This window comes from Platalea leucorodia, assembly GCF_965183815.1.
Source record: "Platalea leucorodia genome assembly, chromosome: 4".
Lineage (NCBI taxonomy): Eukaryota > Metazoa > Chordata > Aves > Pelecaniformes > Threskiornithidae > Platalea > Platalea leucorodia.
The window spans coordinates 64843530-64870937 of NC_138826.1; the positions used below are offsets into that span (position 1 = coordinate 64843530).

A 27408-nucleotide genomic window follows, 5' to 3' on the forward strand; every position below is an offset into this window, starting at 1 on the left:
TCTTGTCACCTGCAGTATTCACTGAATAACTTGTTTTTCTTGCTTAAAGTGTAAACCTCAGACAAAAAGCAAAACACCAAGAAGCTCTAACAGGAACGGATATTCTGTTTCAGGTAATCATCTTCTCAGTTGCATTGCAATCACATGGAATAAAGATAAAACACGTGTTTGTGCAGAAAATCTGCCCGCTGTTTCATAAAGAAAATCGTTTTCTTTGCGTTTGGTAATGCATCAGACTAGTTTGGCCTTTCTTGCTTCAAGACACCTTTTCTCCTGAATAGAAATAAACAAAATAGGCTGGAAGGAAGAAACAAAGGTGATGTGCATACGCTGCGCAACCGCGACACCAGCTGCCTTCATGTCCATGTGTTTTTTGTCTGTAATGTAGGTTACCCATGCCTGAAGAACTGGTGGCATGAGGCCATGCGTGGGTCATGGACACACTCCTGTGCCCACGTCTTCTCAGCTCCAGCTGCTGCTTCAAACCCAAGCCGCTGTTGAAAGGGAAAAATGGTCCTGACTGTTGGCAACCAGTGCCCAACACCAGTTTGGCTTCTTGGCACCACAAGGGAAAAAGTGGAACAACTGCGTTGCCTGGGTCGGTATTTTCTCCCCCATCGCTGTATCAGGAAGGTGGCTCTCAAGCCTGACTGCAGCAGGCTCACGGCCTGTGATGACTATTCCACTGTGTGTCCTGCTGGGAACACTCCCAGGTGGGTTTCTTTGGTGGAGCTGGATATCAGGGGTGCAAGGTTTGAAAATGAGGCTTGTTTGGTCACAACCCACAGAAGGAAACACTGTCACCTCCAAATCTGTGTGTGGATTTTACATCCTCCATGCTTAAAAAAAAATAGCCTGTCACGATTAACACTATTCAATTTAAAAGGTTAGTAATTCATGAATATTTAGGAAAGATCACAGTACATCAATACTGCAAATTCACCTCAACTGTTCTGATTCCTCTCTTCTTTTTGTTCTTTAGGTATTTGCATTTCTACACAGTCTGCTTTAACAACCCATCTTGAAAAATACAGCACAGGGGGAGGGAGTCATCTTAAGTCCCCAGTGAGAAACAAGTCAATAGAGAGAAATAAATTGGCTGCCAATGTAGAAACTGGCGCACTCTTTTGTTTACACAGCTCAAAACTAAAACTTTTGTTAAGTGATGATGTGTGCAAACATCTATAATCCAGTGCTGTCAAGCCCTGGAGCAAATCAGATAAAAAGAGGGTTGTTGTAGTAAAGCATGTAGAAAATTGCAAGCCTGCAATATGATCTGGCTTTGAGCTGGTTTGCATTGTGTGCTAAACGAAGGGCTGCAATATTATAAGGGACTTAATCGTTGTCATATGATCAACCACAGCTTGAAACAACAGTCAAAACATATTTTCCTCAGAAAGAAATATGCCACAAAGACAAGGCGCTAAATGGAGCAAAACACATGCGAGTTGATTATTAATAACCAATTTAATTCAAAAGCTGAATCTCCTCTTTTCAACCAAGCAATAGGCAGCTGACCTGGTCAAATGCTGAGGACCAGGTACTTGGCAAAGACATCAGTGGAGATACTCAGCCAAGGGTCCAGCCAGCCTGGCCGATGTAGTTCAGCTCTCAGCTGATGCAGCAGCGTATGAATGCAGCTAGGACATTTTCACCTACAGCTGCTCTTCTTTCAAGGGCCACATCACGTTCTGTTTCATCCCACATACCTCACTCTGTGGGTGAGCGACCACAAGAAAATAGAGCCTGGTCTGAGGAGCAAAGCAGCGATGCACTAGCTTCACTCTTCTGTGGTGCCATCGATGATGTGCTTGAAGGAGAATGGAGAAAATTTGTACCCAGCTCCCACATAGAACTTGTTCTGGAACTCCACCCTGGGGAGGAGCAGAGGAAGGTGTCAGTGCTGCCCATGGGCAGGACCTACGGCCAGCCGAGAGGCCAAAACCTGGCACCCCCAGGAAGAGATGGTGGCCTCTGAGTCAGGAACGTAGGCTCCTTCTGGAGCCAACAGTGAGACACAGGCAGCCCAGGGAGCGACCCAGCACACATCAGCTTTGACTTTCTATCTATCTGTCAGCCTGGAAACGTGAGGCCAGTTTGCAGGACCTTGCCTGCCTGCTAAACTGCTTGTAGCAGCTCTGAGAGCTGGGATAACCGCCTGATGGTTGCACTCTGTGGTGGGAGACAGATGTCTCTCCCTCCCGGCACAATGACGAGAAACTGCACCACGGTTTGCCTTGGCAGCATTTGTGGTGGGATGCTACATGGTGAAAAAGGCCACAGCTTGGGTGCTTAGGCAGGACGCCAAGTTATGGCGGTGGTGAGGGGTGATCTGTTACCTTGGCCTTGCTTTACATACTAGCCTGATGGTGCATCTGCACTGCTGTCCTTGCCTGGACAGACATCCAGTTAAGGTAGATACGAGTTAACTTGAAACTGGTTTGCCACAAAGCCAAAACAGCCTAGAGCTCAACCTGGGCTAATGGCACAAGTGCTGACCCAGGTTTTCAGCAGATTTTGCAGCCCCGGCTGAACTCTTGCTGCAGTAGGTAGTCCCAGCTGGCTTGTTTGATGGTAACCCTGGGCAGGATACACAACCAGTGGTGTGGCTATGCCTTCAGGCCTTATCATGCAGGTCAAGCTGGCCTCGGTGGCTCTTCGTGTTTACCGGGGCAGAGCTGCAGGTTGCCATTTGCCACACATGCCACAGGCTCAGGAGGTCAGGCAGGTTGCTCCACAGAGCAGCTCAGAGATGGAGCAGGGAGCTGCGACCTCCCTTTGGAGGGGTCTCCCTCACTTCATTTGCCAACAGGGACCGATGTCCTAATGCATAGGTACCAGCACAGCATGTCTAACACCGGCTGGTGTGGCCATCTGTTTCCACAGCCTGATCCCTCCCAAAGACTGCTTTGGGAAAAGCTCCCAAAGTAATCACACCACCTACCAGTGCAGACGCAAGGCATGTAGAAAGGCTGAGAGCCCCTCCATGACAAGCAGGATGGCTACCGTCAGCACCGCAAATGCCGCAAAGATGATGAAGATGACGATGAGGCCTGCCCAGCTGCTGTTGTTGAACCCATTGTGCATCACCATGGTCCAAAGGACTTCTGACAGTTCTGCAAAAGGAAATAAAGGGAAAACAGCGCTGAGCAACAGCCATGGACAGACACAGCGTGCAGTCTGGCAGCTCACCCATTTTTCCCAGTTAGATGAGCTGGCCTAGGATAAAATGTACATGACAGTAATCATGTATGGCCATCCTGCCTCTCCACAATGACTAGGGAAGGAAAGTGGATGCAGATTGTTTTCCATTGCTCCTCTTCACTGGGTTAGAAGCTGATGGTGCTCTTTTGGCTTGGCTTTGTATCGCAAGTCCATGGGAGCGCACTACCAGGACTGCTGTTACCCTGGCATGATACAGTCATGAGTTTAATTTGCACCTCTTTAACATGGCAGATAGGCCGTACACCAAGCCTTCTAGGACTACCTGCTGCTAAATCCCAGTGAACATCATTGATTGACATAGTCAATACATGTATAGATTAGGTTACAAGCTGTACTGATTGATGCTAGCTAAGACCCACAAGAGACGTGTAATTCCCATTTGTTCTCTAAACCACTTCTTTTAGGGTGTCATGGAGAGCTGTGGTGGAAGAAAAAAAGGACAACTGGTTGGTCCCACTGAAGGCAGGCTGTATTCATGTTTAGGTTGCTTGCATGCTCTTAAAGATTTTTTTTTCCTGCACTGGTTTACATCAACATTCACAGCACTGGTATATCTGACATGTTCTGTCAATGCAAGACCATACTGCTACCCTAACTAATCCCGTCACATTGGACAGATTAAGGACTGAGCAATTTTCCTCTTGTGATACAGGCAAAGCAAGGACTTAGCCCAGCTCTTCTCCATCCAGATGCTCCAGCCACCAGTTCAGCCTTATTTTCCATTTTGCCAGTCACTGATCCTCAAGCCATATTCAGACTATAGACTCAATGACCTGTTACTTTAGGTGACAACAGGTGCAACGGATCCCTTGCAACAGCTGCCCTCAGGAAAAAACACTCCTGTCAGTGCCAGTTTGTAAGGCTGCAAAGGAATATGGTGGTTTCCCAGGCAGAATTCTGACTTAACACATAGGACTGCCTTTAACTAAGCTTTTTAATTGGTTTATTTTCTTTTATTTAGATACCTGTCCTCCATGTAAAGCTAATGTGTATTAGCTTCCACTGGACTCCTACTAAGCTCATTTCTGTGCCAAGAAGTACAGCTCACCCCTGTCAATCCCTGGCATGCCCCCCCCTTTTGTCTTCCTTTTTTGTGTGCCCAGTTCTTTAGGGCAGGCACAACTGCTAGCCAGAGGCAGTACAGCAATATTAATAAAAAACATTTCAGAAAAATCAGAGTCATTGAAAATCTGAAGTTCTAGCCTGAGGCAATTTCTAGTATTTGAGCATTTGTTTTTATCTTAAGACAAAAGACATTGAAAAGCTGTACATTTAGTGAAATGTGAGGTTCCACTAAATGTTGCTGGGAAAAATCGCAGTGAAAACGACAAGTTCCAGGAGTTCTTGAATCAAAACTTTTCTTTTTAGTTTGCTAAACCAAATCAAAATAACTGTTTCAAGACATTTTGACATCATCTGCATACCCTAAAGCTATAGAAAGTGCTTCCTGGGGAATGAAGCTATGGTTCCCATACTCTGTGGACTGGACCACCCGTTTGAATTGCACCTCCCACCATGCCACATGCAATGAGGACTATTCCAGGTGGGTGGCTACAGAGCAGCATGGGAAATGGGTCCCAGGCAGCAAATGCAGTCAGGAGCTGCCTGATATACAGCCGCCAGAGATCACCACTAAAAAATGAGATGACCACCACGAAACGCTTGGATTGATCTGACCTGAAGCAAAACATGCCAAGACACAAACATCCACAAGGAGAACTTTGATTTCATGGAGAAAGTCACAGCAATAATCAAACACCAGCAGAAGCAGCAACTGATGTGGAGTTGCTGGGGAGGTAACTAAAAGGTAGTCAATGACTCACGTGCATGGGCTAAGCTCAGTGCCCAGAGCCGCAAGTAAGATGCTGTGTTGGAGATGCAGCCAAGGCAGTATTCAATGGTATGGATAGCTTGGTGGACAAATGTGTCTCCAAAATTGAACTGAAACAACATAAAACCAAACGCATTTTATTAGTTCTTAGTTCAGGGCTTCCTGCTTAACAGAGCAACACTCCACCAAAGGTTTTTCATACTCCTCCCTTTTCCTTGATATGTCCTGAGCAACACACAGATAGTTCCCAGATAAAAAGACTGCTTTGAAAAATGTCAGTTCTCTATGATCTTCCCATACATTCGCCCCGGAGAAATACAATTCCAGTGAAAAGCAAATGTTCAGGAACCAACTCATATTCCAGTCTTACAATTTCAAGTCTGGAATAAGATGGCAATCCAATTGCTACCAATCTTTGTGATTTCTTACATAAACCAGGGTTTTTCAGACTATCTATCTGCCTATTGGCATATGCATTTTGGGCGATATCACTGAATAAGCATATCTTCTAAGACTGAAGATTCCTTCTGGGAACACTCAGCCATATCCACACTCAATATCGTTGGTACTTTCAACTGCTACAAACACTTTTGTCACTTCTTTAACTGTGTTGCTGCATACTGCAGAAGCCCTTGACAATATCTGCCAAAGAAAGACTTTTCCCCCTAGCCAGCACTGCAGGCTGCCAACTTTTCAACGCTCCTTTGCAATTTAAAGGAAGGAAAACTCACTGACTCTTGGGAAAGGCTTGACCTTCTTTGGGTGCAATGTGGAAGTGAAACACGCACCCCAGGGAAACAAAAGCTTGATATTTGTAAAAGCTTGAGGTTTGTAAGAATGCCTACCCTCATCAGGCAAAACTAAAGGAAAAATTTAGAGGAATTCATTCTATGAAAATTCAAAGCTTATTCTGTTTGGAAACACAAACTGTTGCAACAGTGTGTCTTGGTACCTTGTTAAAAAGAAGGGCTGGCAACTCTGCAAAAGCCTTCTGCTTGACTTTGTGTCTTCTACTATCGTATGTGTCTGAATAATTTTCTGCCCACATTTTCTTACCTCTTCATCATCACCTTCACGTCCTCCATGGCCACCACTGTGGTCTCCCTGGGAAGCTTGCTTGGAGTGATTGCTCTCTGGGACATCTGCCTCATTTTCACCTCCAGGGTTTCCCGAGATGGCTTGAGACTGAATCTTTCAGAAAAAAAATGTAATGTCTTTTGTGTCATGCTACAGGTTGATACCAAAATGAAGCAGGCCATGGCACAGAACTCCATCAGTAACCTCATGATGGGTAACATATGAAGGACCATATCATGAACATGAGGACAATTTCAAAAATAGTCAGTCATCATGGACCACAGAAACTGAGTACTCCTGCCAAATGGCTAATAATGCTTAAATATTTTCCATCCTAGAGCATTTTCCAGTGATTCCAACTAATTTGGAGCTAGTTTCTAGTCTCACAATGCACCCTTTATACCCACTATGAGAAGATCCATCATTTTTGGCAAATGAGAAAACTGAGGCACATTAAAGCTGGTGACCTGAATTAGATGGGTGCAAATCAAAGGAATTAGCATCAAGTGGAAGGGACGTGGAGCCTGAAAGGATCAGGTGACTTCATGAAGGTCACACAGTTCCTGGGGTACAGACAGAAATACAATTCAGATCTCTTGATTCATTTTAAATTGACAAAAACTTCATGACAACCTATCTTCTCTCCATAATCATTCTTTATAGAGCTTTTCTAGAGGCCTGAACAACCTGATCTGAGCCTCACTCCAGAAATGACCGCACAGCATAAGAATAACCCTACATTATATGACTATAACAGTCCTATTATGCAGCATAACCAAATATGGACCTCATGGCTTCTGTCAGGTTCTGCCCTGTCACACTTTATAGCTTCCAGCATGTTTCATGGGCAAGGTCTCATGATAACATATTGTTTCCTATTGCAGCAGTAATCATTGTCACACCCGCTTTATCTTTGCTTTACCTGAATGTCAGCGTAGAGAACAGACTTTGTTGCAAACATATAAATCTGGGTAAATGTAAGATGTGATCAGACAGCTAACATATGAAAATTAGGAACAGAAATAGAGGAGCATAATAGAAGGTGGGGAAAAGCTGTCAGATGTTGCTAGCATAAAAGCAGGCGATGGAGTCAGCCATGTCAAGCTTTCATCCAAATCCCAGAAGAATGACAAAATAAGAAATTACAGCACAGAGGCAGGGCTGCAAAGGTCTCCCAGGGACCCGGCTTTCAGTTATAGGTCAGAAGTGACTGGGTTGGAAAAGGTCACGCAGCACAACCAGCATCTCTTTCTTGAAATGGAAACATCTGTGCCCTATAAAAGCTACTCCAGGCACTAACTCCAGCTATAAAGAGAAGTAAATCCTGACAGACAAGTAAAGTCCTGTTGGCGTAATAAAGGAGAGAATTAATGAACAACTGGGAAACTGCAGCTGCCGCAGCTACATGCTGAAGAGCTGGGCAAACCGCAGAGCCCATGGGAAGGAGGGCTCTGTTAATGTGAAGGCAATCACTTAGGGAAGAAAGCACCACTGGAAAGCAGGCAACAGGTTTTAAATCAAGCCTCTCCTCCAAGCAGTGTTGGTCTCTCCAAGGCCAGGGGTATCGCAGATGCCCTGTTCCTACAGAAAAGTGAACTAGTGGTTAGTGGTGGTTGTGGACTGGCAACTGAGGTCTTTGCCCTGTCTTGGCTTTACCAGCACTTCAGTCTTTCTAAACCTTCTCTGGTTTTGGATATGACACTTGAAAGAGCTTGGTGCCAGCTTAACTCCTCTCCCAACAAATAGGGTATGGCCTTGTGAGCAAAGCTCCTGCTTCCCATTTAGATGGCTCGGCCAAATGTTCATACACATGCTCTTGGCGCATGTGCTGTAAAGCACAGTTTGAAATCACCAGAGAAACTCTGAGGTCACAGAAAATCAGAATTAGATTACTGCAAACAGTTTTTGGGGTCTGTCTCCTCAGTTTTGCCTTTGCTCTACTGAATCCCCCTTGCCTGATCCACATCCCTTACCATGCGCTGTGCTTTCTGGTGGTTGGCTCGGAGGATGAAAGGTTTAATTAGGAGCATCCAGGGAACAGCAATCAGAGCAAATATGACCAAGAAACTCTGCACTTCTTTCTAAAAGACAAAACAACAAGAAGAGCAAAAAGTTACTTTACTTCCTTTAGCCAACTACATTTATGATTAGAAACGTGATTCTATAAAATGGTATTTTTATATACAACAGATATACTCCCTGTATCAGTTGAGTCTCCTCTGCTTGTAAGGACATGAAAATAAATGCATGCTGCTTAAGGTTCCAGAAAGCACTGCCAGCTAGAGATGGTGGGAGACTTGGAGATGAAAGGCTTTCATGTTGGAAAGGGTTAATTTGCCAAAACTCAGTGTTACTGACTTGACCCTGGCTCTCCAGTGTCCCAAGTGCATGTCCTAACTGCTGGGTGAGCCAGTCAGTCTGCCTTGCTTTGATCAACATAGAAATGCTGCAGTAAGAGCCAAGTCATTCAAGTCTTCCCCTGGAAAGCAGGGAATCCAGGATTTGCTCTATGTTTGCAATTCCAGAAGGGAATTGAATCCCCATAGCTTAGGTTTGATAACACATTGCCCCCACAATATAAGGTGTTCTTGTTGCAGTATGCCACCCCTACTGCTGTCCTAACATAACTGTTTGTACTTTAAGAAAAACAAAAAATACCAAACAAAGAAAACCCCAAACTACAAATTTTGCATTTTTTTAAAGCTGGCTCAGATCTCTGATCACCTTATGGTTGGTCTCATACAATCTTTGCATTCAGACTACCCAGGTGGATGGCACAGACAGTTACTGGTGGGGTAGGGGGATACGAATATGAGAAAAAAATTAGCATCTTGGAAAGGCTTTGGGTTGTTACAAAGCAAAACGTTATCTAAAGACTTTTTGAAGGCTGGGAAAACTGTTTTCCCACACTCCCCTGCAGCCTTAACACAGTTACTTGGAACCAGTCAGGGCTCTCTACTAACTCTGACTCACCAGCAGCCCTAAAACTGAGCCTCCACTGAAGTGCCAGAGTGTGCCACTGTACAGATGTAGATGCATACATGTGGCTGGAGGCAGCATTTGCTTGCAGATGCTTCATTGATACTGCTGATGTAAAATCAAGCAAGAAAAAAAAAAAAATCCATGTTCTGAGCAAATAAATAAAGATTACTTTAAAAGAAGTTCTCTCTTAGGGGAGATTTTTTTGCTTTTGGGTTTTTTTTAAGTGAACTCCCCAAAGGAGATATTTCTGACAAAAAGCTGCCACCAAATCCTGTAGCTACTTCTGTTTTTCAGCTGAAAATATAAAGTTTTCAAGTTTTCCAAAGAAGAAATCAGAAATTATCAAGGAAAGGAGAGGCTTGCTTTGCCTCCAGCATCATGGACAAACTTCAGGACAGCACAACTGCAATACCCAGCTTTGCATCTCTAATCACCCTTCTTTCCTTTTTTCCCCAGAAGTATCTTAAATTGCATCATCATTCTTGTAAGGGTGACACTAAGAATGAGGTTTCCTCTGCATCACTGATTGATAGCTTCTCTGTCCTACCTGTCTACAAGGCCAACACGGGTACCAGAAGAACAAACTTCTCTTATGTGACTGGCATTTGTGATTGAGCTTCTGAGCCTGTTCCCCACCTTTATGCCCACTCTCCACAACACCCACTGTGAATCCAAAACCATCTGCAGTGGATTCGAGCTGCTTGATCCATACCTGATGCAGATATAATGGAGCATTTGAAGCGTCACTGTAATTGAACAGAAACATATTGATGAAGTGGATGAGGATGCTTGGTGCACTCTGGGATGAGTGGACATCAAAATGACACCATTTGAAAATAATCATGAAGACCAGGTAGCCAAAAAGAGAGATAATAAAAATCATCTCTGGAATGAACTGAAGGACAATGTTTATGTATTTCTTGAAGTAGCTGGAAAGAATCAGGAAAGATAACTACAATTAATACACTAGATACTAATACCAGGTTGCACCCAAGTATGGCAGTACTGTACACTACTTAGTCTTTGGAAGATAACGTAAGAAACATACAGCTATCACTGGCCAAGAAAGTAGTCTGGAATTGCAGTCTTTATCAATGAAAGCCATTATTTAAATACAAAAGCTTTGTCATAGTGATTCTCTTCAGGTTTTTGTACTTGACCCACCAGTATCTCAGCACCTCAAAAGAATACTACATTGAAATAAAAGCCGATTTTCAAAAAATGGCTAATTTACAAAGTTAAACATTATGCACCGAGGAAGGCCAGAAGCAGGTGTAGATTCAATTCTGTAGGGGCAGTCCTCCTCTCTGTCATCTGCAAACACTTTTCATTCATGAAGATCACTACACCCCTTCCAGCTTTGGAGAGTCTCTCGAGACAGTAGTATCAGCCCCTCCACTCTATCACCATTTCTTATTTTTTGTTGCAAAATACAGAGGCAGAGATATAGACATGCACACCCACAGATCCTGACCAAAGGCCTACTAAGTCAGGTGAAACGCACGCACACACACTGAGCAAGATTTCAGTGTGCTTTGGATTAGGCCAAAAGAGTTTGTCTTTCAAGACAAAAATTATCAATAGTGGGAGGTGCTATACATTTTTAATTTAGTGTACTTCAGTATTCCTGCAGAATGAAGGATGTAAGAGAGAAAGCAAAAAAGAGAGTTTATCCAAGAGAATATTGCAGTGTGATGGCTGTCCTTCTAGCCTTTGGACTCAGCACTCTGTACCAACAGCGGTGTGAGTCAGTCAGTGTATGGGGCATTTCTACTTGCACTGGGGAAAGGACAAAATTCAAGTCATCGGTCCGAGATATGAAGCTTTCTCTGAATGAAGGACACTAGTTTAGCAATGAGGAGTTGTGTGCTGCAGCAATGGGCTTGGTGAGACAAACTTACATGTGGTTGAAGAGACTGAGTATCACCCCAAAAATCATATGCACAATCCCTATGACAACCGACATCTTCATTTTGTAGGAGTTCAGGAAAGTCAGCTTGTTCGATGCAACATTCCAGATCTTTGAAGAAAGGAGCAGAGAGAGACAGAAGAACAAGGTTTTCAGGTGTTTGTGGAAGTTGTTGCTTTGACACCACCAATTTATTCCTACCAGTTCTAGTAAGAAAATAACAAGCAACATAAATCTAGATGTTCCTCATAATACTTTTCACTCTGCCAAGTTTCTCATCTACAAGGTATAAAGTATTATCCTCGTTTAAAATGATGTAGTGACTTTGCTTCAGCCCTCCAGAAACGAATGCAAAGGCTGGTGGCAGAACCTAGATCTTTTCAGTGTCATTCCTTGCCCTTAAGCTAAGTCATCTCCTTTAGCAGAGGTGGAAAGGCATGAGAAAATCCCTCCTGCTGCTACGGAAATTTGTTCCACCTTCACCAGGGAAGTAGCGAGGGCAGAACGTGTTCAAACTTTTTGTTTGAACGAAAAAAAGCTCATTCTAACTCTTTGGCCATGGAGATCAGATTATCGCCTGCATCTCTGCAGTAACATTTTTGTTGTGTTAGGACAGTAACCGTATGCCTTTTTTATGCTACAAAGCTTTGGGGTTGCTTCTCTTTTCTTCTAAAACTTCCTAGACCCCAAGGTCTTCTGACCTCAGAGATGGTAAGTAGATACCTCTTTTCAGACACTAAGTATAGTACCTGAATAGAAAGGAGGAAGACGGGATTATTTGGAAGGCAAAACATTAGCTTACGTGCCTTTTTACAACATGCTTTGCCTCTTCTATGGCTATGGAAGAGACTGCCTAGCATTCCTCATCTCGGGGTGACTCTTTCTTTTCCAAGATACATACCTCAGGCATCCTGTCAGGACTTGCAAAATGCAAACAGCCATCCATCCTTCTGGGCAGATGACATGGATAATTTCCACAGAGAGGGCCATGCAGAGGCTAGTGCTTTCCAGTCCACCCCTTCCCTGCCAGCACTTGTTCAGCCATTCCTCCCTGCCAGCCAGGGTCCCAGCCTCTCGAGCAGCCAGCAGGCAGGGTGCAAGAGGGGCTAGCCTAGGTTAACCTAAATTAGGGATGTGTCAGTGCAATGTACAGAAAATTCAGCTTCCTCTGTTGTGACTTCCTGAACTGGACTGCCTGTGTCCTGGGCAGAGCTTTAGAGCTGCGTTTGTGAAAAACTTATTACAAGGCCAATGTCTCTGCAAACCAGGAGAAGTCAGTGGGTTTTTTTGTGTGACCAACTGAAATGAGAGTGCATCCAGCAGAACAGAGGTTAATTGGCTAATATGAAGATTGAAACAGGAAAACTTGATGTTAACAACCACATTTCAATATGTGATAAAGAGAGAACGGCAAGAAAAGGGAAGTAGGACACAGAGAAGAAAATGTGGATAAGTTAACTAATACTGGCATTTACTTCACACTTCATACGATAAACAGACTGTATGGAAATCAGGACTTTGCCTTCAAACTTGTACGGTAGCTCTGGAATGTGTTAAGTACTCAAGTAAGCAAACTGAGTCCAGCAGACTGGTAACAGAGTGGAGGCTGCAGCGCAAGACCACTCTCTGCCAAAATCGAAGTTCCTTCCTGCTTACCATTTTGCTGCTGCCTGTGCAAAACTGTCAGCAATATATATCCTTGATTGCTAAAGAAAAGCATCACAGTGCCTACATAAGGAACAGGCAAAGAGCAAGAATTGAAGAGCACGGCTTCAGGAGAGAGAGCAGGGAGCTACTGATGTACCTGATATGTAGAAACAGGATTGAAATACAAATTATCTTAGAGCAATTCAATTTAATTACCGGATCTATTCCAAATGGATATGGATTTCCAGAGTAGACTCCTGGGACTGCCGGATCCAACTGCAGCACCGTATTGTCCAGAAGCACATCCTTACTATAAGAGAAAAGGGAAATGACCTTTACAGCTTAATCTCACTGTATAAGCCTACGGTATATTTATGTGAGATGTGCTGAGGACTACCACATGATATCTGTCACCGACTCCAGTCTTTCTGTGAACTGTTATCCTGAGCTTGTGTGTGTGTGTGTGTGTGTGTAAATGGGTCCTACACAATGACAGTCTCCATCACCCTGATAATTCTCTACGCATCAGTGCTGGACACCTGCAGATTTTTATGCACATCAGTGCCTGAACAAACAGGCGTGTTCCCAGGCACTCTACATTTCCATTTCAATAGCGAGTTCATCTGTGTGTGTCAGACAAAACCTCTGATTCATTCATGACTGCATCCACAGCAGGGAGTTCTTGCCTTCCCCACACAGGCAGCCACTGTGTCTTTCTTTCAAACCCTACATGCTCCATTTGGTGTGTTTTCACTTCTTTCCCACATTTAGTCACTTACTTCCAAGTGCTATTTTTAAACATGGGGATGATATGCCAGGAAGAGCCAAAGATGTTGAACGATTTGGAGAAGCAGTCATTGTAGATGAAGCCAGTGTACATGGAGAATATGCCCATGAGCAGGATCAGGTAGCGCCCACTGAAAAAGGTGTTCCAGATCTGCAGGGGGAGAAGGCAGTGCCAGTGACCAAAGTACCTGCAGTCCCATCAAACGGTCAGCCTCAGGGAACAGGAGACATGACTGTGCTAATCTATGTATATGCAATTATTCATAGGAAACTCCAGGTCCCTTGGGCCCATCCAGGTCTCTGAGTAGAAGTAGGCAGAATTACTTGCCAAATCTCTGCCTCATGAGCATCTTCGAAGGATCTCCACTCAGCCTTTGGGAGGCTGGATGCCCCCTTTATCAAATGGGGATGATGAGCCTTTTCCTATGCTGATAGGGTGCACCAGCTCCCTGGTACTCACCTCATTAGTGCTTTTCTGGGCAAGAAGGCTCTTCTCGTTAATGACCATCCAGAGTGCAAAGCCCAGCATGACAGCGCCATGGCCACAATCCCCAAACATCACCGCAAACAAGAATGGGAAGGTAATGATGGTGTATGGAGCTGCAGGAAGGAAAGAACAAGACACTCAGCTCCTCCTAAACAAAAAGACCTCAGCAGAGCAGCAGTCCACCCCACTGGACCATTCCTCACCGTTGCTGCCCTTAAAGGCCTCCACAATCCCTCCCCTACTCACCAGACAATCAGATCTAGTGCAGAACTAGCTTTACCACCAGCAAGACTCCAGGTTTCTGTTTGTTCTCAGTGCTCTCCTTGAGATGAGTGTTTCACACTTTCTCAGGTCCTTTTGGCTTTTTTTTTTTTTTTGCCTCAGCATGATAAGCTCAACTTATATTTGCCTTGTGAGCTTAGGTCTTCTCTTCAGTGCTGCTACCTCACCACTTGTTCCCTGTCCTCTATTTGTGTAGTTCATTATTCCTGACACAATCAAACACTGAAGACTGATGGCCAAGTACTTTGCCTGAGAAAATCCATGCCTATGCACCAAACAGTACCAATTTTTACCAGCAGAAAATATGGTTCACATTTCTCAATCAGCAATGAGTGCGTGTTTTAGGATAGTGATAGAGCTCAAAGGCTTCATTTTGGCTCTAGCAAGCCACGTACAGGTTGCTGAATGTTTCTCACCTGGGTTCATCTCCCTGTAGTTGCCCACACCGTACGCATCCACAATGTTCTGAAATCCAGCTGTGAACTTGTTGGTCCTGTTGAAGGTGGGTGGTGCCATCCTGGTGTGTATGGCGGTCAGGATAGGAGCGATAGTAGAGCCACTGCGCTCCTGCAAACCAGGTGACAAGGACAGACACAGTCAGGGTGGCTAGCAGAGAGGAATCAGTCCCACAGCACCAAGGTCTGTGTCCAAACATGCACAGGCAGCAACATGAAAGCTGGGCTCAAGAGTGTTATATCTCAACTCTTTTTCTAATATTCAGATTTTTCCATTTTCTGTGCTATTGATTTGTTCAGGGAAAGCTGCCAGCACTGCTGACTCTTATGGGTCGATCACAAACCTGCTAAGATAAAATGCTGACCTTAAACTCCCTGAGGCCAAGTGATCATGCGACAACCTCAGCTTTAATTAAAACAGAAAAGGGAGCCCAGCATTACAGTAACAGACAGAAGTCTGAACATATGCTCAACATATAAACAATGCAGTTTGGATGACAGCTTCAGGGACCCAAAATGTTGGTCTCTTACCATTCCCTGATGGAGAGCTCTTTTTATCCGGCCAGCATCAGCTACTGGGAACCAGATCTCTGCGATGACGCACTGCTGGGTGACGTCGATGTTACAGCAATTCAGGACATGGTAGATAGCCTTGATTTTCTTCACCTTGATCCTCCAGGACCACAAGTTGGCTGCTGCCTCATGCAGCAGTCGCTGGCGGTGGGACTCAGTTTGGGTTATCACCTGTAAGCACAGCACAGGCAGCGCTCGAGATAGGAAGGCATAGGTGGCATGGTCTACTCAGCAGTTATTTGGGGAAGGCAGGTGAAAGAGGGTTGCGGAAAGGGGGCGATTTGTATGAATGTGTGGGGTATCCTCGAGGGCAGTGTCTGGACACAGGAGCACTTGACAGCAGGTGCACAATGCTGTTTGCTAAAGGCTCTCCCTGCATGGCCCTGAGCCTTTGTAAGTGTAGAGGAGACCATCAGGACTTACTGAGCTGTGGGGTTGGCTCCTTACCCAGTTGCTTACAGACTGGTCACATCTCACCGTGTGCTCCTACCCTTCCATCTCCTGTAGGCAGCTCTGTGCCACGAACTTGGGGCACATCATGTCCGCAAGTGTGCCTGCCCTGCTAGAGCTACAGCTCATGGCCCTGGTGGGACCTCCACGCGTCATGTGGCTACCACAGTGCTGCTGCGTAAATGAGCGATGGAGATAACCTGTTAGGAAGATAATCTGTGTGGTCTACAAGCGCTGAAGAAGCCTAGCTGCCTACGATGCTCAGGAATGAAAGCCAGTTTGGAAGCAGTCTTGTGTGCAGGCTTGGCAGTCACAGGCATCCACAGAGGGGGTGACAGCAGGATATCAACTGCCAGATGGGCCATCTCAGGCAAACAGGGTGTCCGTTCCCTCCTGCCTCGGGACCCACTGACTGTCATGTGTGACAATACAAAGGTCACAGACAGGAGTCCCTCCAAAAGGCGTGAAGTCCTGGTACAGTATATGGATACTGAGCACCCATAGCAACTGAACTTGTAATTTTCAGCCCTGTGTTAAATGTTGGAGTAAAGAGGTTGGAGACTTGTACTTCTATAACAGCAGTCTTGGCTTTCCATTGCTAGTGTGACAAGTGCCCCGAGATTTTCTTGGTAAAGAAAACCTAATTTAAATGTAAAAGAAATCTTTAGAGTCCTCTCTGACCCTAGTACAGTTGTACTACACTTGTGACTGAGCAACTTTGTGAGCTGCTGAGGGAAGCCATGCTGTAAGAGCTAGATGAAACCATTTTGGATAATGTGCAATTTGGCTACAATACCTGTAGCCTGCTGATGACCTTAGATCCCACCCTGTAGCCCCATATCATAAGGTCTAAACCTCTGACTACTGCACAGCCAACAGCAGCAAATAGTTTTTGGGTCCCTCACATGGGAGGTTGCTCCCCAGCAGCTCCTGGGGGCTGTGAATGGGCAGAGCAGAGTACAGGCACCGGCCTCCACAACAGGCGGGGGGACTGCTCCTGGGCCGGTGGCTTCATCCCCAGCCCCCGGCTAGCTCTGCACAGCCAGGTCCCAAAACAGGCCTGGGATCTGGCCATGGCCACAGGGTTTCAGACAGGACAAATGTCTGGGCAGGTCCCACGTGCAGGGTGCAGACCCCAGTAAAGCCACTGCCACTTACTGTGTTTAAATCCTCGATCCTTGTGTTGACTCCATCAAGCATTTCTAGGCGTTCAGTGGCAGACTCCGGACAGGGATAGACTGTGGCACGAAATCTAGCCTCAGAAAGAGAGAAGTGAGAAACACCATTTATTTGACTGACTTTTTCTTCCTCTGGACTCTTCTCAGCTCAAAGGTGGGGAAACTGGACTTTATTCCTCACCCAGTAGTATACTCTTCTTATATACTACAAAGTTGTGCCTGGTCTCCCAGAAAGGTCCAAAAAGGTACATTTATCTCTTCATGAGAAAAAGGATCTCTTTGCCTGCTCTAGCTGAAAAAAACCACTCCCTGTCTCAGGTGCTACAAGGTACATGATATTATACAGCGGTCAGCACTACTACACAGGCAGCTCATACCCACAGTACGGATGCCCTGCTAACGTCTGGGGAAGCTGCTTGAACTGCAAAGAGCCACAACAAACCCAGCCTGGCAAAGGCAGCCCCGTTAGCACGGTAGCCAACAGATGTCCCTCTTGCACTGAGACTGGAAAAATACCATGTCCCTGCCTCTGCACTACCCTCTTCCAGTCACTGGGGGAAGGCATCAGCTGAGCTACTGCTGCACAGCAAGCAAACACCCTTCCTGCCTGCAGGCTGTGTAAGTAAAAACCCTGTAAAAAAAGAAAAGAAAAAAACCCCAACCAACAAACACAAAAAACAACGGGCTGCATTTCCAGGATAAAACAAAAGGAGAATGACCATATAGCCGGCTCTTGGCTTCTGGTCCATCTGTTTGGCTAGACAGGTTGGGAGCGAAGGAAGCATTGGTGAAGGTTTTTAAATACCTGATAGTGGTATCTGTAACGTCAGCTTACATGGGGCCAGGCTCGTATAAATGTTTTTATAAGCTTACCCCCAAGGCTGCATTTGGGAGATTCAGCTGGTTTGTTTAATGTGGTATAATAAGGACAAATGTGGGCTTCTAATACGTGAGTGAAGGTCTTATCTCCATGCAGGTGTTGTAGACTGCTTCATCTATAGTATGCAACATGACCTTCTCCACTGCGGTGTTGTAAAGCCACTATATGAACCCAATACAACCAATTAGAAATAAATAAGTTGCATGTCTCTCTGAAAAGTGTACAGCTACTTGTCCTGCCTGCAAAACAAGTCCCAGAGTATACTTCACGCGCAAAGAGCAGGCACAAAGAGTTCCCACTGGGACCTCGCAGATCACAAGGTGCACTGCTGCAAGGCTCTGCGCCTGCAAGATTTAACTGAGGTGCTGCAGCCGCTAAAATAGCAGAGATCCCTCAATTTTTTCCTACTCAGTTCAGTGTCATCGAGTGCTTGTGCCAGCCCTGCCACTTCAAGGGCATTATAAATGTCGTCCTTCAATATTGCCCCAACAGGTCTGCAGGAAGAGATCACTCCTCTTTACAGAGTGGAGAGCTTCTGCCCACCTAAGGCAACACACTTCCATCATCCTGCAGTGGAGTTAAGCTGAGTTAGGATTGCTGAAGGGATGCCTTTCTGCACGTGAGATGAATTAAAAAAAGATGTGACAGGGTCATAGGGGTCTATCCCCGCTTAAGAGACAAAAATGTGCATGCTCTGTGTGCAGATAAGCATGACGTTCTGGCTTTGTCTGAGCACAGAATATATCACCACCTGCTCTCCAAAATCAGTTCCAGCACACACGCAAGTGAGGACAGTTGCAAACTGAACAAAACACGCAGCAGTTTCCTAGAGATCAGCCCAGAGCTGTGTGTAATGACGGCACGCGCTCTTCAGCCAAACTTCCCTTTCCAGAATTCAATCTCTCCTCACTCGACACCTGGTATTCGTTTCCAAAGGTTATTCACCCTACCTAATTATTTCCATCTTCTTATTCTTCACAGCTCTTCGTTCATCTTTAATAAGGATTTTTAATCAAACTTGAAAGCTTATTCCTCCATGCTGTACAGTTCCCCCGTTTCCAATAACGTTATTGCAGCAGTGTTGCTTTGATCTTTTAACAGCCATTTTGCATACTGAGTATCAGCTTTGCCCTAATGGCACAGACATCTCTGAAAGCTCCAGGAGAATTCAGCAGGGAATCCTTACATTGATAAACCCAGTTTAGTATTCACATTAGCACTGAGGCAGCCGCAAGAAAAGGAGGAAAAGAAAAATTCTTACATTTGCTTCCTCCCTGCTCCCTCTACACCTTTCACTAATAAATTTGTGCATGGACTTAATGCTCATGAAATTGGCAGACTAATGTTACCAATTAGAGTCAAGCAGGGACTACAAGCGTAACCTGAGGCACGCTGCTCTGCAAACAAATCTTAGCCTGCCTTGCAGGAGACTGGCTTATACCAGTCCCATGATTTTTGCAGGATATTTACTTGTCATGAATGATGACTTAGTGCTAAGCAGCAATGTCCTGCTGGGGCTGGAATGACACTGCCATCTGCTTTAGGTATAGTTAACCCTGCCTTAAAGATGGACCAAACCAAAGTGTCTTGACCTGTGTACCAGGAATGGCTGATGGCCCACAGAGCACAAAAGGAGAGTCATGGGATTAATACATTTAAAAACCTGCCACTCAGCAAAACATCTGTATATACATGCATATTAGCAAGCAAAAAATTTGAAAGGGAGGAAGAAAAGACATAAAGGACAATTTCAAATGTAGCCTGATTAGCTGGCAATAAACAAAAACCAGTGCCCTAGCACTGCAAAGGACATCCTGTGAATTTGTCTTAGGTAGGTATGTTTTCCTTCAGTTACAAGAGGCGGAAAGAAACCAGTCTAAGTTCCTTTCTATAAACCTACCACCACATAGGTGCCACCAGTTCATAACAACTTTGCCCATCGTGGCCCGCCCTGCAGGGATCTGCTCACGCTTCCAGTGCTGCCTGGCCTCACGCTCCCAGCTGCACCCCACTGCAAAAGGTCACGCCTCTGGTTGGGAAGATTCTGGGTTCAATCAATAACAAAAATGCTGACAGGCATCACATTGCCTGTTCTTTTACTCCCAGCCCAGAAAAAAAAACCTATTGGCCTTTTGATTGCAGAGAATGTAAAATGCTGCAGGGAAAAAAAATCCTCCAAAATGAAGCGCCTGCAGCGCTCTGTGGGCAGCCCCAGCCAACTCTAAATGTATGGCCTGGCAATTTGCAAGGGCATCGGCACAGGAGCAAATGCAATGGGAAACGTTCACCACCAGCAACTGCCCATGAGTGCAGAAGGGGAGAAGGGTACTGAACAGTATCTAAAAAGCAGGCAAAGAAATGAAACATAAGCAGGAAATTGTAATCCAGAAAGAGAACAAGACTCGCCGAAAGCTCAAAGACCGCCGGCAGCAGCAGACTGATCCTGCACAGTGGCGATGGCAAAACTCCCTCCATGTCTGAGGTTCGGGATCAGAAATGAGTGACTGAGACCTGGGAGTCTTCCCCCAGCTTTCCATGCCCCCTTGGCTGCTTTATAGAGAGATGCCCACCTCGCGAGGGCTGAACTTGTCTCAGGATGAGCATTGCCCTCCACTGCCTATAGAAGGCATCTTGGAGGGCCCCATTTCTACTGCAGGAATTGCTAATAGTCCACAGGGGTCTATTGCTTCATGGGACTGGAGTCATTTCTCCCAGCTGGATGAATTGACCTTCCTGCTTTTATTCTGATTAAAGGCAGGATGTAAGGAAAGACCTGCCCTGAGTGCACGTGTCGGGTAAGAGCAATTGCTCACCCCCTCCCTGTGACCTTCTGCGCCTGCAGGCACTTGGCTGGCCCCACTTGGCCAAGGGGTTATACCTGAAATGGATTTGGTGACAGCAGACAGATCCCCTCATCAAATCTGATTTACACTGCAACAAAGCCCATCGGTCATCAGTGTTATGAAAGAGTAACAAAATATTCAACTGGAATTATCTTTTCAAGATGCTTAACAGGGTGGAAACAAGTCAGGCTGTATGAAGCTTTCATTTCTCTTCTGGGCTCTGTCTTTGATTACACAGATATTGCCCAAAGGCCTTGGGAAAGAGTTGAATAAACTACAGCATCATCTTTTTACACTGAAATGCAGGAAGGCTTCAGAGCAGTTTGGGGATTACCATGTTCTCAGTGTCCAAGTCAGGGCCCCTGGTTTTCAGGGCAAATGCCGAGTATTTCTTAAAAACTAGTCCCCTTTAAGATGTCCCAAGTTAAAATCCTAGCAACTGAAGCTCCCAAGATCTTTACGTCACTTTTGAAAATTTAGGACCTCAATTTCCAAGTGCCAAGGTGACAGATATCTTTCACGATTAGAAGCAGCAGAGCTGAGGAGCGGAAGGGAGCTCGGTGGGAGAGCCACAGCAGGGGCAGAGAGATATAATCTCCAGCTCCAAATGCAGCCAGCCCAGGCTGACAGGTAAACACCTCCACAGGAGGCACTGTGGTTTGCCCACCAGCCTGCCTTACCCATCACAAATCTTCTTGATTTTTTGTTTAAGCTGCTCTCCTTGATAGAAGATAATGAACACGTTCTTCTTCACCTCTTCTCTCTGCAATGCAATTCAAGCAGAATTTAAAGCACCCAGAAGAAAGAGTCCAGTGCGGAAAAGGTGGTGGGTTTTTTTCAGCAGCCTCTTCACTGGGTTGTTCTTTTCCCCCAGCCCCAGTTTTCCAGCAGCAATGTTTTCCCTAGATGCTGCTTCAGGGACCAGGCATGGGTGGGAGCTCTGGGTTATGGGAGAAGTAGCAATGTGGAGCGGACGGGAGGTCCGCCAGGGCACAGGGCTCACCCCAGATACGCCAAGGGGAATCAACCCTCTGTGGCCAGCCCCAGGTGAGGACAGCCACAGCCCACCTCCCCAGTGGTCCCCGTAACACAGCCACCCTGCTAAGACTCACATCCACCTTAAGCAGGGAGGACAAAGAAGCCAGCTCAATAATGGCAAAAAGGGAAAGCAATGTCAAAAAACCTTCTCCCATCCTCAGACTTTCCTACCTTTCTTCTACAGGCTGCCTTCAGACACCCAGCTCTGGTGAGGCAGCCAGTGCTGCAGCATGGCCAGGGCACCAGTTCGGTTTCTGCAGGTCGCAGGCATGCACGAGGAGTAGAACAAACCAAAAACATGTCGGTACCTACCGTCACAGGGTCCTCCAGGGGAGTGTCCATTTCAGTGTACCTCAGGTAGATGTTTCCCCTGCAGGCTCGCCACAGTAAACGCTCAAAGGGTATCATCCTTTCCCTCTTTATTACGCCTGCTGTGAATCTGAGCAGAGTTAAAAGATAAATAAATTACAAGCTCATTCTAAGTCTTGTAGGACCTGTAACACACATGACTTTACAATCTCTTGTTTTCTAGTCTGTAATAGCCAGGGCTCTGCTGCTGCTGTAGGAAAGACCTCCTTGCTCAAGCCTTGCTTTTATCTCAATCTACTGACTTTATCCTGTTGTTCTTCTTTAAAATATTGTAAGTCCTCCTCAGATCAACAGAAAAAGAAGAAGAGGCAATTCTGGCTAGAAATGGAGGAACAGAGAGACGCTTAAAGTCACACAAACAGAGAGTGCCTGAATGACAGAGGCAGGAGGTAGCCGTTTTGAAGTGGTGGTTTATCTTTACTCCCTCCCGTTTTCCTTCTCCCAGAAAGCACCAAACTGCACCTTTGAAGTGCAGCATGACATGCTGGTATACACCCACCAAAGCAAGCCCTCTGAAGGCATATGCTTTTCTCATAAAAGAGTTGAACAGAACTTCAGAAATACCAGCATGAGCAGCTAAAAACACCAGCCTGGAAGAACACCATCAGCGAGTTTCACTACACCTAGCTGATGTAAACACAAGGGAAAGCTGTTTGAGTCTATGCGGTCTACTGAATACTATTAGCAATATGCAGTGTGCTGTTTTCCCTCCCCTAACTCTCAGTGCTGTTTTCTATTGCAGACAAAGCCCAGTGCAAGCAATCCTACGTCTTTTTTGCTGTGGTTAGACATCCATCCCTGAAGACCAGGCTGGTAGCCAGATGCCTGAGTCCAGAAGCCACAGGTGAGATGCCGTAAGGTACCAACTTTCAGTCAATACCTGCTAAGGGGTCACTGGAATTGGTGGCCTGGAAGTAAAAGTCCATTTGTTCCACTGACCCATAACCTGACCATAGTTTTGATGATAACTTCAGAGGACAGTCACTCGTTCATCTTCATTAAACAGCTATGCTGAAGAGGCTGGTGAGCAACCTCTGCTTAGAAGCTGAAGGAAGTGTACCAGTGTCACAGCAATGCAGTGCAGGTAGGAAGCCTGCCCAAGCTGGGGTCCATCACCAATACGCACCCCAGCTTGGCAGCCACAGCGGCAGGAGTGCTTCTCAGCTCCAGCAGTCCAGATGTGTCTTCACTGAAGAAATCATCTGGCAGATTGGTTTCTGCCTGGAAAACATTAGTTTTAAAAACCATCCAGCATTGCCAGTCTGAAAAGTATTTTCACATTTTTCTCCTGACATTTTTTCCCCTGACATTTTTTCCCCCAAAGGTAGCTTTCCACAGAGATTTAGACCAAAAGGGGAGAGAAAAAAAAAAAACAACAAAAGGTAAACTATCTCTTAGCAACTGAAAAGCATAAATGCCATTTTCAAAGAGATCTGTGAACCAAGTTCTTGAGACCCCCTGACTCATGGAGCAATGCAGGCTCCAAAGTGACTGAAGTGCTTTTGCAAACATATTTTGCTGGCTTGTGGTAAAGACCGCTGGGATTTGATTAAAAATCAATAACAGCAACACACACCAAATGAAAATATCAATATTTTTAGGAACCTTCCACATCTCTGTTGGAAGAGCAAAGAGGCCTCTCACCTCAAAGAAGTCCTGGGTTTTCTTCAGCAGATGTTTGAGCTCCATCAGCTCAAGGAAGTTCTGTTTCAGCATTTGCTGGTTCTGGTTGGCTTCCAGCAGCTCGGCTTCAAGTTTCTCCAGCACTGTCTGTTTAGGGTCCAAGCACATCCAGAAAAACTCTGAGGCAGACCAATGGCCCTTTACCAAGCTGATATTGAATCTCAAACAATAGATGGTTGTTTTTTTCAAGGGGGAATACAGAAATATTCAATGAGCACTTCAATAAACACTGGATTTGTAGGAAGATATTAATCAATGCCAATGCCTCATTTTCCCATTGCCACATTCCCTACTGGGTCCTTTGTCCTCTTCTGGCACTGGAATTCTGACTCACCTGACTGAAACTCAGCCAGGTAAGTGGGTGCCTGGTGTAGGTGCCTCAACCTCTCTTGGCACCTCTGTGGTTCCCTGCCGAACATCTCAGACCCCCGGTGGACTGGCTGTCGGTCTAGTGACTACAAAAGCAGCCAACAACAAGGCCATTAGCTTAGGTTCATTAGCTATAGGCGAAAAATTAGGTGAGGAGGTGGGTCCAGGAACACACCAGGCAACCCCCTTGCTCACGAAGCTGAAGCCCTTGGAAAGCATGTTTTTTCTTCCTAGTCACCTACATGTGCAGCATTTAAAAGCTACCCCATCGGTAAACTTAGCTTCCAGCTGGGCTAGAATAAAACACCCCTTGCACATCCAAAAGCAAGGCACAAATATTTGTGTCAGGCCCCAATATTACTATATCACAACCATAGTCCCACCAGGACAGGCGGCCCTGGGGTTTTTATGCAGTGAAGCTGGTTCTAACATCAGCTCTCCTAGTTAATCACCAAAAACCTTCTTAATCTCTCCTACAGGATGATGGGGGCATTCTGCGATAGTGATACCTTTCCATTAACATGTGGGACCAGAGGGATGTTTCACAGGGGATGGTAAAAAGACTGGGCTCCTTTAGGAATATGCAGTAAGACCAGCCTTAACCTAACTGCTGAGACAGCTGCTCGGGCACCACCTCCACAGGCAGGGAGAGCTGTGCCAGCCTCAGCTACCGGGTCCTTCCTTGCAGGGGAGGGCTGTATTGAGCGCATTATACAGACATCCCAGTGCACATCCCCTTCTCTCTCTCCTTGGCCCACTCCAAATCCTGTACCTCCATATCAATCATTTCCCGAGGCAGGGGGGTCTCTGGGTACTTTTCTAGTTTGACTATCCCAACATTGTCTTCCATCTCATTTTCCAGAAAACCTGCAAGGAAAGGACACAGAAGTCTCAACACAGGGTCATCTCTACTTCATCATCCTGGTCACCAGCTGCTGCTAAACCCCCTGTCAGGACTGAGGCATCACATGGAGGTGTGACAAGGGGCAGTGATATACAAGGGCCATCATCCCGGTGCATATACACAACCATCAAGAGCTGGACACCCAGCAGCCTCCTTTCTCAGTGAGGATGCTGTTTCTCCTGAAGTTGTGGTGGCCGCTCCCACCCCCTTGCCCTGGACAGCCCTCAGCCCTGGCGCAAATAGCTGGCACAGCACCCCCTTCCTTGGGGCAGTGAACAAGGCATACAGCAAGCTCAGACTTTGCTCCTCCGCTCTAGCAATGTCAAGTGCTGTCCTTGCCACAGTGGCTATGGTGGCCACCAGTGTCGTGGTGGGGAGGAGTGCAGAGCTCACAGGACACATGCCCATAGGAGAGCAGGCGTCACAAGCTCTATTGATCAGGTTTTAAGGATTTGTCCCCAGGCTGAAGCACTTGGCCACGGGAAGCATACGCCAATGGCTGGCACGGTGGTGTAAGAGTCTGGTTATCTGGATCAGCCTCCTGCCCAGGCCCAGGTTTATCTTGTGATTTTATATTAGCTAATTAACCTCCTTTCAGTTCAGTTTTCAAAACAGGGGCAACAATTTATTGCCCATATGGGGTGAAGCAGTAATTAGCTGACACATGCAAAACATTTCCAGGAGCTCAGATGAAAACATCACCATTTTGCCACTAATTCTGCTCCACAGTGTGAGAGCACTTAACAAAGAAATAAATCCCACACCAGCACTTGGCAGAAAGCCGATTGCATTTGACAAGCGTTTACTTACGCAGGATCCTCTCCAAGGATTCGCACCTTCTCACTTCATTCACAAACTTTCTCTGGAAGCTGTTCACATTCACATTCAGCTAAAAACAGGAGGGAAAACAAGCCTTGGGCTGGAGGCTGCACGCTGCCGCGCTCATTTTTAACATCAGCAGAGAACGAATGCCTTCGGTGCAGACGGCCAACACCGCTGCATCTTACAGACTCCCAGAGGCAGGGCAATACCGTGGGTTTCCTCAGGGCCAAGGACACTGTGGCCTTACCAGGCTCGTTTCCCCCCAGCCTTGCTGTGACAGCAGGAGTCACAGATGGGCTCTCATGGAGAGACCCCCTGTTTTCTGGTGGTGGAGGGACTCGTCCTAAGGCTGTGCGTAAAGTGTGCGGGGCACTGGATGGGGACTCGGGAACAGGTTGGGTCTCAGCATGGAGATCGGCTTTCAGATCAGCTTTGGGGAAGTCCCGCTGTCTCCGTGGGCTTTTTGACCACTCTGCAGGTGCACCTTCCCCAAGTGCTCTGAGGGGAGGACAAGGCGCCGCGGGGCCCGCCTCCCGCAGCCCAGCGTGCCGGCTGGGCGCTACTCACATCCCTGAACTGGACCAGGCCCAGCTCCCCCAGCTCGGCCACGCAGCAGTAGGCAGCCTCCACCTGCAGAAAGAGCTGCATCAGGCTCATCTCCTCGCTCCGGAAGACCGAGGCCATTTCTCCTGCCCTCCTCCGACCTGGGCGTCCGCGGAGGCCTTGGTGGCAGCGGCGCAGGTCTTCCTCGCCCAGGGAGGTGCCAGAAGGTTCTGAGCGCTGTGGGAACATGGAGATCACTGAGTCAAGGTCCTGGAAGCTAACCCAGCGCTGCCCATCACGTCCTTCAAAAGGGTCTCTTCACCTCCTAAAAGCCTCCTCAGACCCACGTGAGGTTGTGTCCCACCAGCGCGGTGCTGGATGCTAAGGTGTATGTGTGTGTGACAGGGAAAAAGGGGAGCCGCTGGGCCCCTAGGACAGGTGATAAGCAAATACCCTGCCCTGTCCTCTGCCGGGCCAAGGAGGCTTCAGGCCACTGCACTCAGGCCCTTGATTTGGGGTTTGGATGTTGAGCCTGTGAAGGGCTCAATTTACCTTTGTCTCCCACAGTACAGAGAAGAAAAATCATTAATTTCACCTTGCAATTAGATGGGTGAAAGAAGCCTGACTGGTTTTTATCACTTTCATTGGTAGTGCGAACACAACATTGCAAAAACATCTGGAGTGTGTTATATGGGGATGGGGAGAAGAGGACTACTTTATTAAATTAAAACAAACTTCAAGATTTAAAAAGCATATTCTCCCCATAAAGGACTGTCTTCAAAATGAGATACATGAAATATCACGCATTTCATGAAAGTTCCTTTTGTCTGTATGCTTCTTATTTACTTTGAATAACCTGAACATACAAATTGCCAAAATTAACTGATTTGCAAGCACAAACACAGTAATTATTATTACCCAGAGAAAATCATGCAAGTAGATACACTTCTTGCATGCGTTTAATTTTGTAGCAAGCCTACATTTTATAAATAGCAAACCAAAATCCCTTTATATCCTCACTTCTACTTGTTGATAAGGGTGAGAAGTCAGTTGTCCTAATCTCTCTCTCTCTCTC

The 27408-nt window shown here is 46.2% G+C and overlaps 1 protein-coding gene across 1 annotated transcript; it reads right to left on the reverse strand.

Moving 5' to 3' along the window:
• Positions 1 to 1744: 1744 nt before the first annotated feature.
• On the reverse strand, positions 1745 to 26474 carry ATP6V0A4 (ATPase H+ transporting V0 subunit a4; the record flags this gene model as incomplete). Its single annotated transcript, XM_082311125.1, has 20 exons — positions 1745 to 1874; positions 2945 to 3116; positions 5049 to 5166; positions 6113 to 6247; positions 8107 to 8214; positions 9828 to 10044; positions 11017 to 11135; positions 12888 to 12981; positions 13451 to 13608; positions 13918 to 14057; positions 14643 to 14793; positions 15213 to 15425; positions 16863 to 16956; positions 21286 to 21368; positions 21956 to 22082; positions 23139 to 23233; positions 23657 to 23782; positions 24837 to 24931; positions 25779 to 25857; positions 26358 to 26474. 20 exons carry the CDS (start codon positions 26472 to 26474, stop codon positions 1781 to 1783), a joined length of 2535 nt encoding a protein of 844 aa, XP_082167251.1. The 3' UTR covers positions 1745 to 1780.
• Positions 26475 to 27408: the final 934 nt, after the last annotated feature.